The sequence below is a fragment of the Natrix helvetica genome (genome assembly GCF_964273705.1).
Source record: "Natrix helvetica genome assembly, chromosome: Z".
NCBI lineage: Eukaryota > Metazoa > Chordata > Lepidosauria > Squamata > Natricidae > Natrix > Natrix helvetica.
Genome location: NC_138554.1, coordinates 63,827,979 through 63,842,377, shown reverse-complemented (window position 1 = coordinate 63,842,377; position 14,399 = coordinate 63,827,979). Strand labels below are relative to the sequence as shown.

Here is a 14,399-nt window from a genome sequence, read left to right as displayed (position 1 = left end):
AAACGATGTCTCGTCGCCTGTGATTTGAGGCAGCTCTTATTAGTGACTTCGCTTTTCCTTTACCTCAGTCCTATCCCATCCTCGTCGCCAGTGTTCTGTAGGGAGAACAAGACAGGCAGGAACTGAGGCAAGGCAGGTTGAAGCTAACACAACCTTTATTAACAGTTTAACACGGCAAAATGTAAGGCAAACCTCGAACCGGCAAACAGCAACATTTGACAGCTGACAGCCTTTTTATACTAGCGCTGTCAGATGCTGAACCAATAGAATGGCTGCATTCTCCCACCAGCTGGCTGCTCGCGTCTCAACCAATCAGGGCAATGATATTCAATGGCGTCGTAGCCTCAAGGACTTAACAATATTATTGTGGCAGCTGTAGTATCATTGATGGAATCTATTCAGAGAGATTTTATTTTATTTGAAGGGAGAAAGGAAAAAGATTTACAAATACAGAATAAAAGAAAAGATCAATATAAATTTGAAGTATCTGCAATATAAATGAGCGAGACAGAAGCAATAATTCAAGAAATGAAAAAAGATTTAGACAATGTGACATTACTGGATTTAAAACAAAAAGGTTTTTACTTGCCATTGAGGCTAGCTATAGAACAATATAGTAAAGATAGAAAGGGTAGTATTGTTGAAGCCCTAAATGTAGAATTAAACAAATCACACAGAATTATCACAAAAGAATGAAACATTAAGACCTGTACTAAGAAATACACTGTAGACTTTTATCAGGAAAAAAAGAAACCAGTTTTCTAAGGATACATCTTAACATTAAGCTAAGGGTATCATAATAAGATAAAAGAATTTTGATCAGAAATAAAACTGTATGTCCTTTATAAAATATCAGAACTTTGTGGACTTTTTTTTGCTGAAAGTGAACAGAAGTGATTTGATGATTTTTGGATTTGCCAATTGAAAAGGATTAACTATGGGAAGAAGCCATAATGTAATGTAATCTTAGAGGATGGAATGATACTAAGTTCATTTGTAACTGTGCTAAAGATCCAAAAGCATTTTTAAAAATAGCTTTCCTTTTCTCTTTTTAAAATTTTCTGTTGTTCCTCTTTCGTTTCTTTCTTCCTTAATCTCAATTTCTGTACTTTTTCATATTTTTATTGGGTAAAAATGTCTACATGAATTTGCCCAATTTTCTCTAAAACTCATTTTTAGTTTTTCATTTATCACCATTTTCTGTAAAGCATTAATTCATAAGACGTAACTATCTTCAGATTTCTTATATCATTTTCCTTTTGCTTAATTTCAAAAATGTCTTTCTGTTTATTAATTCATACACCATTTACTTCTCTTATACAATCATAGTATTTCATATGCTCTGATCATCAAGAAGCAAGGGCATGGATAATGATCATTGTAGTTGCTGTGGTTAGTTAAGCTTTCATATGATACTTTTAATAAGATAAGGAATAGTCTGGGTTATCAATTGAGTCAGTATTTAGATCAGTATGTCAATTGAGTGAATATTTAGACCAATATGTCAATGAAAGCCTATTTCCCGCACTATTGTACTCAAGTTAGGATTTCTAAACTAGAGATGATCTTGCAAGATAGCATATTGCTGCTTGCATCTTTTCAACAAGGAAATATATGGAAAACTATACATTTGGAGACACCTCATCCTGAATCATATGTAGAAATAATTCCATTAGTATTTTAGTGTACATCATATTCATCCTTACAACTTTCTGCCCTACTAGGTCAAGCAGAAAAAACGATCTACTTAAGGATACACAATGAGGTTTTGGACATGGAAGGGATTTCAATTCACCTATCTATATGTGCCAGCCAATCTCATGGAATCAGGGTCATATGAAACACTTCTTTTTCTTTTGTTTTAGGGCCCAATTGCTTTGCTGAGACCATGGTTATTCCAGCAGGTCGAGAAGTGAAGACAGATGAATGTACTATATGCCACTGTACTTACGAAGAAATTACTTGGAGAATTGAACGACAAGCTATGTGTACCAGACATGAATGCAAGCAAATTTAGATCTTCTAATCTAGGGAATCAGGATATTTTTATAAAATATTTAAATCCACCAGATGATTTGGTGCAAAACAAGAGTCAACTACAAAGGATAATTTTGTTGAACATTAAGTAGGCATCAAATATTTTGTTTTTGACAGGGAGAAATATATATGTCAACATTTGCACTTAAAATATTTATGTCATTGTAAGTGTTATATTTCCAAGTGAGTACTTTACAATAGACTCACAGATTATATTATTTCTACAGTGCCATTAGTTTAAATTTAATGTTTTATATAGGTAATACTAATTACAGTAACATAAATGGTTGACTGTCTTCTTGAACATCTGACCATGCATAAAATAAATAATGTTTGTTATATTATATAGACTATTTTTATGAAAAAATAATAGGCATAGAAAAGGTAAAAATTATAGATATTATTATAACCACTTACATTTGCAAGGAGTGAGGTGCTTATCTATTTAATGCAACAAGACATTTGTTATTGAGTTTAGTAATTTTTATCTGCACAGAAATATGCACACAATATGTGCCAATATTTCTTTACTATTGACATATACTGGCATGAATATACAGTAATCTGAGAGCAACTGGACTACTTCATAATCTGCTGGATATTTTTTATCTTCTGTTACAAGAAATTTAGTCTCCCATCAGTAGTCTGAAAATATAAGTCATGTATTTTCTGTGGTTAGGCATTTAATCCATATGAATAAATCACATAATTTTTTTTTTCTATTTTAACTTAGTTGAAATTACTTTTCCTAATAGGCAAATAACATCTGACAAAACATATTCTGTTTCAGCTACAAAGTACATAATATGACATGTGGCATTTCCACTAACATATAAATTATTTGTGAAAAGGCAGATTGTCAGTTTTCAAGCCAAGTGCTCCCATGACATTGTTTTCAAAAATTCAAAACACAGAATGAAAAATATTACAGTTCTTATATTAGAAAATTACTAAATTCTGTGAATTCCTGGCAACACTTGCTCTAAAAAAATGGCGTTTTTAAATGAAACCCAATTAAGAAGAATTTTTAAGCATTTAATTTATTTAGGCATCTTTCCCAAATATCTCAAAATAATTTACTGTTATTAAAACAGTTAAACCAGTAGAACTAGTATTTCTTTTCAATTTCAAGACTAAAAAATTAATATAATTCCAGTGAGAAATAGCATTTTTCAAATATAAGCTCTTAACAAAGAAGTGGAAAATGTTTTTTTTTAATTTGCTTATTAATTAGCTTACTCATAACTGTTTCATAAATAAATTTGCATTCAGTATTTTGAATATTTTTGAACATTTTACAATTTATTGTATTTTCATGATAAAACACTGATACAAATTTTTCAAACAATTTACCTTACAAATTCAAAGATTATGTTAAAAGAATGCAATAATAACCAACAGGTAATTTTTGTATCATCTTCCTGAGGGAAGAATCATCTTAAATTTAATATTTTCTTCATCTTAAGTAAATATAAGATTATTAGCGTGTTCAAAACAGGATTTGGTCATTTTCCACTAGAAAACACAGGTTACTAGAACACACCTTTAATACAATATTGATACAATTTCCTAATATAATAACAACAGAATAACAGAGTTGAAAGGGACCTTCTAGTCCAACCTCCTGCTCAAGCAGAGACCCTATATCTTTCCAGACACATGGATGTCCAGACTCTTCTTAAAAGCCTCCAGTTAAGGAGCCCAAATTCTGAAGCCAACCCATTTTATTGGTTAATTGTTCTGTTAGGAAATTTCTCCTTAGTTCTTGATTAGTTTCCATCCATCGTTTATTGTCTTTCCTTCTGGTGCTTTAGAAAATAGGTTGACCCTCTCTTTTTTGCGGCAGCCTCTCAGATATTAGAACATTGCTTTCATGTTATCCCTAGCCCTTCTTTTCACTAAACTAGACACACCCAATTCTTGCAATCATTGTTTCTACGTTGTAGCCTCCATCCCCCTAATCATCTTTGTTGCTCGTCTCTGCACTCTTTCCAGAGTGTCAACATATTCTTATAATATGATGACCAACATTGAATGCAGTATTCTAAGTGTAAAAACCAACATTGGCTTTATAAAGTGGCACTAATATTTCATGTGATTTTGATTATATTGCTCTATTAATGCAGCCCTAGGATTACATTGGCTTTTTTGACTGCTGCCACACACTGCTGGCTCATATTTAAGTGATTGCCCATTAGCACTCCCAAGGTCCCTCTCCAGTTACTGCTATTGAGCTAGGTGTCACCTAATCTGTACCTAAACATTTGGGGTTTTTTTCCTCTACATTGAATCGTATTTTGTTAGATATGGCCCAACATTCAAGTCTGCTGAGATCCAGATGGATCTTGAGACTATATTCTGGGGTATTGGCTATTCCTGCCAGTTATGTATCATCTGCAAGTTTGATAAGTTCCAAAGATAGATATAGATACATGGATGGGTGGATGGATGGATGGAGGTGGATAAATTCTGTTTATCTTTTAAATAAACTTCTTAAATGACAACTTGCAAAACAGAAGAAAATGAGGCACTGCTGTTTTGATTTTTCACTCCCCTGATAAAGAAAAGTTATTAGTAAGAACCTGTGATAGACTAAGCATTGCCCAGTCAACTGCATTACTACTGCAGGTATGGACAAAAGCCATTTTAATATTCATCCATTAAAAAAAAACCTCTGCTAAAATCTAACAAAATTGACATCTTGATCTAGAACTTCTATTTTTTAGAGGAACTTTCTCAGCTCACTTCTGCTAGTATACCCTGAGTAATCTCTCTCTAACCAGGAGCCTGGGAACACTTAGTTAAGCTCTTTTCACACATTATCTACAGATGTTCTTCTTACCCAAGCAGACATTTGCTCTGCTCTTTGAATGCTTTCTTGACTTCAAGTTATACCTTCCCTTACCTCTGGTTCCAACTTTGCTTCTACCATAGTTCTCCTGCACAAGCTTTCTGCTTCTGAAAACTAGCTTAACAAAACCACTTGGTTGGTTCTAGTTTCCATTTTTGCTTACACTTCAACAGCATATCTTTCTTTCTCTTTCAGGTATATTCTTTGGTCCTCTAGATTAATTATTTAGGTGATGCTTCCTTTCATATATCACCTTCCTTTTCTCTCTTTTTCGCTCCAGACAAATGAGCCTCCCCCCTCCCCCATGAGGACAGTGGGGCTGAAAAGAACCAGCTGGGTATGCCCAAGCAAATTTCTTCTTGCCATTCCCTCATCTCAAGGGTTGTGTTTTGTGGTTAATATGCACTTTTCTGCCCATTGCTCAGATCTGGAATAAGTATAGGCTCTCTGGTTCAATGTTGGAGAGGAAAGGGCTGCTGTGTCTTGTCTATGTGTGAATGGGAGGCTTGTTTATTAGAAACCTTATAAAATGAATGTTCTCTAAGATAATTACATTGCAATCTGTCTGACAGTAATCCTTTTGTGCCAGGATAAAGATTTCAGGAAAGTATACTGTACTGTATGTTGGTGGAGGCTTTCACGGTCATGAGCTTCCAGGCTAAGAGCCATAATCTAAGCTTATTGGATATTCTAAAGTTCCACCAGCAACTATGACTGGCATCTTCAAAGGTGAAAGTGGTTGGCTTTATAGAGCACTTCTTGATGGTTCAGAAGCCTCTTAGTCCAGAAGCTCACCACCATTACTAGTCAAGGAAAATTGGAGCTGTCCTGCTGTATAATATGTTTCTGCCACAGACTGAACCTCAATATTAAGCATACATTTGATTTTCCCTGTTAACTTTTTAATGAAACAACATCATAATGTGGATACTAAATGCAGTTTCATTATTAATACCTTCATATAAATCTGCAGTGTCAAGAAAAATATCAGGAATTGCTGTGATCCTTAACCTCATTAATAGAGTCAGAGGAGTAAAATTAAAAGAAATCATTAAGAAAGCATATGAAAAGACTGTGAAAAATAATGGTGGGCAGGGAACCAAAGGAAAGCAAACTAGATGTCAGAACAACTTTTTGCCAAAACGAGAAGAGAAGCCAAAGGCAAGAAATAAAAAATATCAGAAAGGAAATAAAGAGTTCCTTAAGAGTTCCAGAGCTGTTAGAAGTGACAGAAAGTAGTATTAGGTCAATCTCTGCAAATACCCTGAATAAGATAGGAAAAGAAAGTCTTTCAAAGGATTCCTGAAGTCAAAAGGAAGGAAGATCCAACCATGGACTAGCATGCTAAAGGACACTAGTGGACAGATTCCTGTGGATAATAACAACAATTTTGCATTTCTGGAAAATTGTTCAAAAATGTGGAAACTGCAATTCAGTGTTTCTAAATGTAAGATCATGCATTTAAGGTAATCCAGTCTGAACATCTAGCTAATGTAGGTAAGATCAATATTTTGCAAACTTTTGTGATGGAATTGTTGAAAGCTTAAGAATCAAAATGGATGACTTAAATATTATACAAGCTTAAAAGTCCCACATGCCCATAAATCCCCCCAAATAAGAAAATATATCTAATATTTAAATGGTTATGGCCTCTTAAGTGAGAGAATAGATTTAAGCCCAACAATCTGGGCCTTATTTTACTGACCAGCAGGCTGGAAGGATGAGTCAACTTTGAGCCGGTGAGAACTGAGCTGCCAAATTGCAGGCAGCTGGCAGTCAGCAGAAGTAGCCTGCAATACTGCATTTTAACCACTGTGCCACTATAGCTCTTATGTGCCTTTTTATCCATTAAATCTTTTCAAAACTCAAAATGGAACAAAAAGAGCCAAACATATTTCTCTTGTTTACCCTGAAATACTTGGGAGGGTTCAGAAGATTGCAAAAACAGTGTTATGATCTGTTATAGGCCACAAATTACCTACCTCCTTTTCTGTTTATTAAGGTTTTATTTTCTTAACATGAAATACAAAGAAGAGAAGAAAAAATAGGAAATTAAGGGAAGTGGGGGAAAGGGGGTGTGAGATACAAAGGGAAAGAAAAAAATAGGCATTGACTTCTGACTCTTCTTAGCACAGTACAAGATAAACACATTCCATCTTCAACTTTTTCTTTTACACATTAATATATATTGTGTCATTCCTATAACAGCAAATCATTGGTCAACAAAACCAAAGTCAATGTTTTATTTTTTTTCTTCAAAAGCAAAAAATCCCGAAATTATATACAAATAAAAACATATTTTTCTCTTTGAATAAAATAATCAATTTAACAATTTCTGCTTTATCTTCTTGCTATGGAAAATAAGGGTATTTTTATTTCAACCTAATAATTTTTGTGAACTGTCACCATTTTTATTTACAAAATTCATTGTATTCTTTCAAATTCTTTGACCTTACAGAAAAAAGGGGGAAACCCTCTTTTTTTCACCCTTTTTTTCCTTTAAAGTACTAAACTTTAAAAAAAAAACATTTTTAAATCAAAACTTTTTAATATATATTTTTCTTTGACTTCTTAACATACAAGTTTTAAACCTCAGTATTATGTTTAGATACCTTCCTCCAAACTACAGTACCTTTATATAATTTTTTTTCTTTTATAAACATCCTTTTTAGCAGTTTTTCTTTAAACTAGTACATAATTTTCTTTAACTTTTTTTAACTTTAACTAATTGAACTTTCTCTTAATAAAGATACTCGCAAATACATTTTCAATATCTTTTGCCTACTTTAAGAATTACTTAAGCATTAATATATACGTAATAAATTACATTTTCAAATTTCAGTTTCTTTCTTTCACTTGCCCATATTAACACGGAAAAATCCATCCTAATTCCAGTTAACACATTAAGTTTAAGTCACTCCTTCCAGTTTATCTTCATGGAGTAAAATCTTTTTCTTCTCTGGAAGGTTTTTTCCCCCCTTTTTCTCTGTATATTTGTAAGGATTTATAAGGATTAGTTTTTATTAATTAAATAATCATGAATTAATTTAATATGAATTTTGTATATATTAAATGTTCCTGAAAAAAAAAGAGTAATCATTTTAAAAAGTTTAAAACATTGTTACAACTATCACCGGAAGATTTTAAACCTTTACTGCTTAGATCATAAACTTTATTGCCCTGATAGTAAATTTTTTTGCTCTGGGCTGCAATTATTACTCTATCGTCTTGGATTAAAAATGATCAGTGACTACAATATTTGTACAGTATTTTTTTAAATTTTAAAATATTTTAAATATCTTGGTGGATTTTTGTGGACTATCTTTATACAATCCTTAATGCGCGTGCACACCCACCCACAAACACAAAATATGTGCATGCACACAGACACACACACGTTACATTAACAAGCTGACATTTCATTTTTTACTCTCAGCTAAGATAACTTTTTTCCTTTTCCAATTCTATTCATCTATCATTTTTTAATACATCTGTGGATTACAAACTATCAAAAGGGCAACATCATTAGCCAAAGGTACCAAAAGGAGAACTCAGAACTCCTGACAGTGTAAATTGTTAACAAATGGAATGGCTTGATTTCAGAGGTGTGGATGCCCTAACACTGGAAGTTTTTGATAGGAGATTGGACAGCCATTTGTCCAAAATAGTATAGGCTCCTTCAACTAGAAACACACCCAAGACCCATAAAGAACTCAAATGCCTATACACGAATGCTCAAAGTTTGGGGAATAAATAGGGTGAACTTAAAGTACTAGTACAGGTAAGTATGATATAGCTGGCATTACTGAAACCTGGTGGGATGAAACTCATGACTGGAATGTACTGATGGAAGGATACAAACTATGCAAAAGAAACAGACCTAATAAAAGAGGAGGTGAGGGAGGAGGTGAGGTTGTATTATATATACAAGATCACTACATCTCTACAGAAATACACGTACTAGAATCCATATGGGTCAATATAAAAGAAAAAAAGTGACGTTGCTAGAGGCATATACTACAGGCCACACATCAAGCAGAAGAAATAGATGAACTTTTTGCTAAACAACTAACAAATGTATGTAGGAAATATATCACAGTAGTAATGGGAGACTACCCTGATATAAACTGGGAGATAAACTGCAGTAAGTGGAAGATCAATGAGATTCCTAACCAACCAACCTAGCGGACAACTTTGTCATCCAAAAGGTAGAGGAAGGAACTAGAGGAAAAGTTATACTGAACCTAAATCTTATTAATAGAGAAGTGATAGAGGGGGTTGAAGTTGCTGGAACTTTGAGCAAGAGTGTGCACATCATATTGGAATTCAATACAATGCAAACACAAGCAACAGAACATAATCTAGCCAGTGTCTTAAATTTCAAAAGAGCTAATTTTAACAGAGAGAGTCTAAGAAACATTCCATGGACGAACATCTTAAAGAGGAAAACAATTCAAGAAGTATGGGATCATATGAAAAATATGATCATAAAAGCCTATCTGAATACCACTGAAAAAGAAATATAAGAAATCCAAGAAGAAACCAGCATGGCTGTACAAAGATCTCTCTGATAAACTGAAAGACAAAAAGGCAAGTACAGAAACTGGAAAGAGGGACACAGAACTAAGGTTGAATATCAGCAGATAGTAAAGAGGAAGTCAGGAAAGCAAAGACTCAGAATGAACAAAGACTTGCAACAAAAGTCAAAGATAATAATAAACATTTTTTTCAACATAAAAATAACAAAAAAAATTAGAACTGCTTTACTCATTCTTTGCATCAGTCTTCAAGGGGGAAAAAAACTATGGCCAATCTACCAAAAACCTAACTGTAAAAACAGGCTAGAAATAAAAATTAAAATAATCAAGAAAATGATATTGACAAATATAAATCACTATGACCTGATGGATTACATCCCAGAGTTCTGAAGGAGTTGGCAGATGTTATATCAGAACCATTGTTCCATATCTTTCAAAAAACCTGAATTACCTGAAGATTGGAAAAGAGCTGATGTGGTTCCCATCTTCAAAAAAAGGAATAAAAAGACCTAGGAAACTACAGACCAATCAGGATAACATCAATACCTGGAAAAATACTGGAAAAGATCATTAAAAAACAGATCTACAAATATCTAGGAACAAAGTTATAACTAAATGCCAGCATGGGTTTGTTAAAATAGATCCTGGCCAACCAAACGGGAACGGGAGAAGGGGGGAGGCTCCCCTGTGTTCTTTCAGTTTTGAGACGACCTTGCTCCCCTCCTTTTGCCCAACCTGTGGCAGGACCAGATTCAAATTTCTCACTTCTTGACATAAGACAAACATATTCACTCTTCCTCCCCATCGCTGGTTTTTGGGGTACGAAGGCCTTAAGAGACTGTGTGTGTTTCTGTGTGTGCGCGCACGTGTGTGTGTGTGTAAATCACCTTGAGAGCTATTGAGAGAGCCAGTTTAGATTAGGGTCTAACTTCTTCACTTAAAACTAGTGTTCTTTTTTGCCTCTCTTGTCTCTCTTTGATTACAATATTCTTCCTTTAAACGTCTGCTGTTTGAAGGAACTGGGTATCAGCAATTGTTTCGGCATTACCTTTTCTCATTAATATTTGGAAATAAATATGGGCCTTGCAGTATTTTTCAGCCATGCCACAAAGGCAGACAAGCTGATTATTAACCTTGTCATTATGCCCGGGGAGAGGGGAGGCCCTGTTCCTGACCACTCCCCCCCACACCAGATGCATTTTTGTCTCCTCTCCTTGTGTGCACATCAAAGCAATGTCATTGCCTCCCCGTGCCTGCTGACCCTTTGGCATGTGGATGAAGGGTTAGGGAAAGAACATTGACAGACCAATGATGGGAGATGAAAGCTGGGAGAGAGTCAGCAGAGTATGAATGCCCGTTTTGGGCCAGTCATAGAGTGCCCAAGATGAAGTGGGCGTGTTAAGGCAGTTGTGTTTAATTGTCCTATTCTGTTCCTCATTTGTTCTTTTCCCAAGAAATAACTTTGTTGAAAGATATAGGCAATTGTTATTAATCAAATTCCAGATTTTATGGAACGGAAGACAAATAGAATGAAAATGTTTTTGTTGGATTCTAAAATGAGTTTCTTCATTATTGTTTATATTGCCTTTCCTAATTTATTTTGAAGTCATATTCAGTAGCTTTTATATAATCTGTACAATATTAATTATATTTATTATACTTTCAGCAATTAAAATATTCTATTAAACTATTACATTCCTTTTATTTTTTTCATTAGCCTCCCAATTCCTTCTTGCATGCTTTTTAAAAACTGTAACAAATGTTTCCAGACACATACCTATCTTGCTAATTGATATATTATTTCTTAATTCTGAAAAATTAACCCACCCACTTATAATTACATTCTCGCCAAGAAAAAATATTGAAAAAAATCAGAAAGCAACTGTAATTATAATCAACAGATACAATTGTGTAGAGAATGTTTGAGGCAAATAGCAAATTACAGACCCTAAATATTTGATATTTAGCAGTCTGCCTGGTGGTACATGGATTTTATCGTTAACAATGTAAAGGCTGTCAGATTGAGGGGTGAAAATCCATAGGATGTATACTTTAGTTTGGGGTAAGGTGCCTGGAGAATATTGATCGATATTATAAGTTAAGAATATGAATTCACTACCTGACTTCTTTGGCCAACCAGAACTGGACCCAAGCAAAAGTGATAAAAAGTATGGAGCTTTTCCTCAGGAAGCACAAGAGTAGATAACCACCAAGAACTTGTTTTCAAATAGTTCTAGGAAACAATTGATTTCAACTGAAAGCATAAGGTGTATGGAGTCAAGAATCATTTGTACCAGAAACTGGATGCCTTTGTCTTACCAAGAGAAAAAAAGGACGTGGCAATTCTGAACTTTGGAGCCATAAACATCATGCAATGCTCTTGGTATGTCTGCATGATTGAAGATTAAAACCAGAAAGGAAAGATTGCCTCTTCAGGCTGATTAAGAATTGAAGTTCTAAGATCATTGGCTATATTGAGGAAAATGCCTCTCCATTAATTCCCATATATTGTTAAGTAGCCTAATTTTAATCCATTTTAAAAGAGGAAAGTTACATTGGTCATTTCCAAATCAGATGCTGATTTTTTAAAAAAAAAAGTTGTTTATTTTTGTAAGTTTCCACAATTTCCACTTCAGCTTTAAGATCTCTGATATGAATACCATCTGGAATCAGGAATGAGTTTATTCTTAATTAGACTTACAATCTAAGTTATTAATTTTATTATAAATTAACTTGACTTTCATTTATTAATTAAGCTTATAAAACATTATTGGGACAACTCAAACTACTTATGTTTTCAAACCAAGTTTTTTTTCCTTTCTAATCTATTCAGACCCAATATTAAAATATGTAAACTTTCTTTAAATTCAGTCACCAAATGCCACAAGTAAGAAAACTTTTATAGTTAGAACCCAACACAGCTCCTAAATGATGGCTTCCTACACTAGCATTTTTTTCAGGCATTCAAAACAATGAATAAAGCACTGGATAACTTTCGACCATCTACCCATATCCCTTTTCATGAAAATTTTAGGAGAGCTTGGCAGTACAGCTGGAGAAATCCAACATGCATGTAAAAATCACTCTGCATTTGGATTTCCATCTGGGTATTCTGCAGTGGGAGCAAGAAAGATGAAAACTGTAAAACCATCCAAGCCCTGTAGGGATATTGGATATTCCTGCCATCGTAGTGTTATCTGCAAATATGATGAGTTCTCCTATTCCCTAACTTAAGTCATTGATTGAAGAGGACTGGGCCTAAGATGGAAAGTTATGGTACCCCACTACTTCCCTCCAAGTAGATGTAGTACCATTAAGGAATACTCATTAAGTGCAATTTGTCAGCCAGTTATAAATCCATCTATTGATGATGCTGTCTAACTCACATTTTTACCAAGAAGTATGTTGTGGTCTACTTTGTCAAATGTCTTACTAAAATCCAAAAGTATTATGTCTACAGCATTTCGTTGGTACACTAATTTAGTGACTTTGTAAAAAAATAAGAATTGTTTGACCTGATCTGTTTTTGACAAACCTATGTTGATTTCTGGTTATAACTTTACTTGCTTGATTAGGTGTTTGCAAATCTGTTGCTTGATTAGTTTTTCCAGTATTTTTCAGGTATTGATGTCAGGCTGAATGACCTATAGTTTCCTGGATCTGTTTTTCTTTCTTTTTTTTTTCCTTTTTGAAGACGGGAACCATATCAGCTCTTTCCAGTCCTCAGGTAGTTCCCTTAGCTCCAGGATTTTTGAAAGATACTGTTCAATGTTTCTGAGATAACATTTGCAACCTCCTTAAGAACTCTGGGATGTAATCTGTCAAGTCCCGGTGATTTGAATTCATCTAGATCATACATGTGTTCTCTTACCATTTTATGGCTTATTTTAATTTTTATTTCTATTCTGGCTTTTATGGTTATGTTTTTGGCAGGCTGGGCTATAGTTTCTTTTTGTATGAAGGCATACAAAAGAGTGAATTAAACAGCTTTCTCTCCACTGCCAATTACTACCTTACCATCATCTCTCACTAGTGGACAGATTGTTTCCTTGACTTTTCTCCTGCTTTTTATATCTTGGAAGAAACTTTTAAAAAATTATTTTTGACATTGTTACAAATCTTACTTCATTCTGAGTTTTAGCTTTTCTGATTTCATATTTGCACATTAGGGCTATTTGTTGATATACTGCCTTATTTATGTGTCCTCTTTCCATTTTTTATACTTACCCTTTTTGTTTCTCAGTTTGTTAGAGAGTTCTTTGTGTAACCCTGCTGGTTTCTTCTTGGATTTCTTGTTTTTTCTTTTTCAGTGATATTGAGTTGGACTGAGCTTTTATAATATATTTTTCAGTTTCCCAAGCTTCTTGGACTGTTTTAACATTTAAAATTTTCATCAATAGAATCTTTCCCAAGCTTTCTTAGAGTTTGATAAAATCAGCTCTTTTAAAATTTAAGACACTTTTTAAATTTTCCATTGCATGAGTTTGCATTATATTGAATTCCAATATGAAGTAGTCACTCTTACCCTAAGTTCCATTAACTTCAACTCCCTCTATCACTTTTCTGTTAGTAAGAATTAGGTTCAGTATAGCTTTTCCTCTAGCCCCTTCCTCTACTTTTTGGATGACAAAGTTAGCAGCTAGGTTGATCAGGAACCTGTTCAATCTCCACTTGTGCAGAGTTTGTCTCCTAGTTAATACCAGGGTAGTTAAAGTCCCCCGTTACTACTGTTATGTGTTTTCTACTTACATTTGGTTAGCAAAATATTCATCTATTTCTTCTGCTCAGTTGGGTGGCATGTAGTATATGCCTATAGCAATGTCATTTTTTTTCTTTTATATTTACCCATATGCATTCTAGGTGATTTTCATCCTTGGTTTTGTAGATTTTGGTAGACATGTAATGATCTCTTACATATAATGAAACTCCACTTCTTTTTTGGTTAGGTCTATTCCTTTTGAATAGTTTGTATC

At 33.9% G+C, this 14,399-nt stretch overlaps 1 protein-coding gene across 2 annotated transcripts in view; it reads left to right on the top strand.

Annotated features, from left to right (window-relative positions):
* The window catches only part of VWC2 (von Willebrand factor C domain containing 2), a 90,447-nt gene that overhangs the window by 55,360 nt on the left and 20,688 nt on the right, over positions 1-14,399 (top strand). Inside the window, exon 4 of one of the 2 annotated variants that reach the window (XM_081931904.1) lies at positions 1,866-2,701. The exons of the other annotated variant lie outside the window; for it this stretch is intronic. Within the exon in view, the coding sequence (XP_081788030.1) occupies positions 1,866-2,017 (152 nt within the window). The 3' untranslated portion in view covers positions 2,018-2,701. Of the gene's footprint in view, positions 1-1,865; positions 2,702-14,399 lie in introns of those variants that run through there. 2 annotated transcript variants of the gene reach the window in all.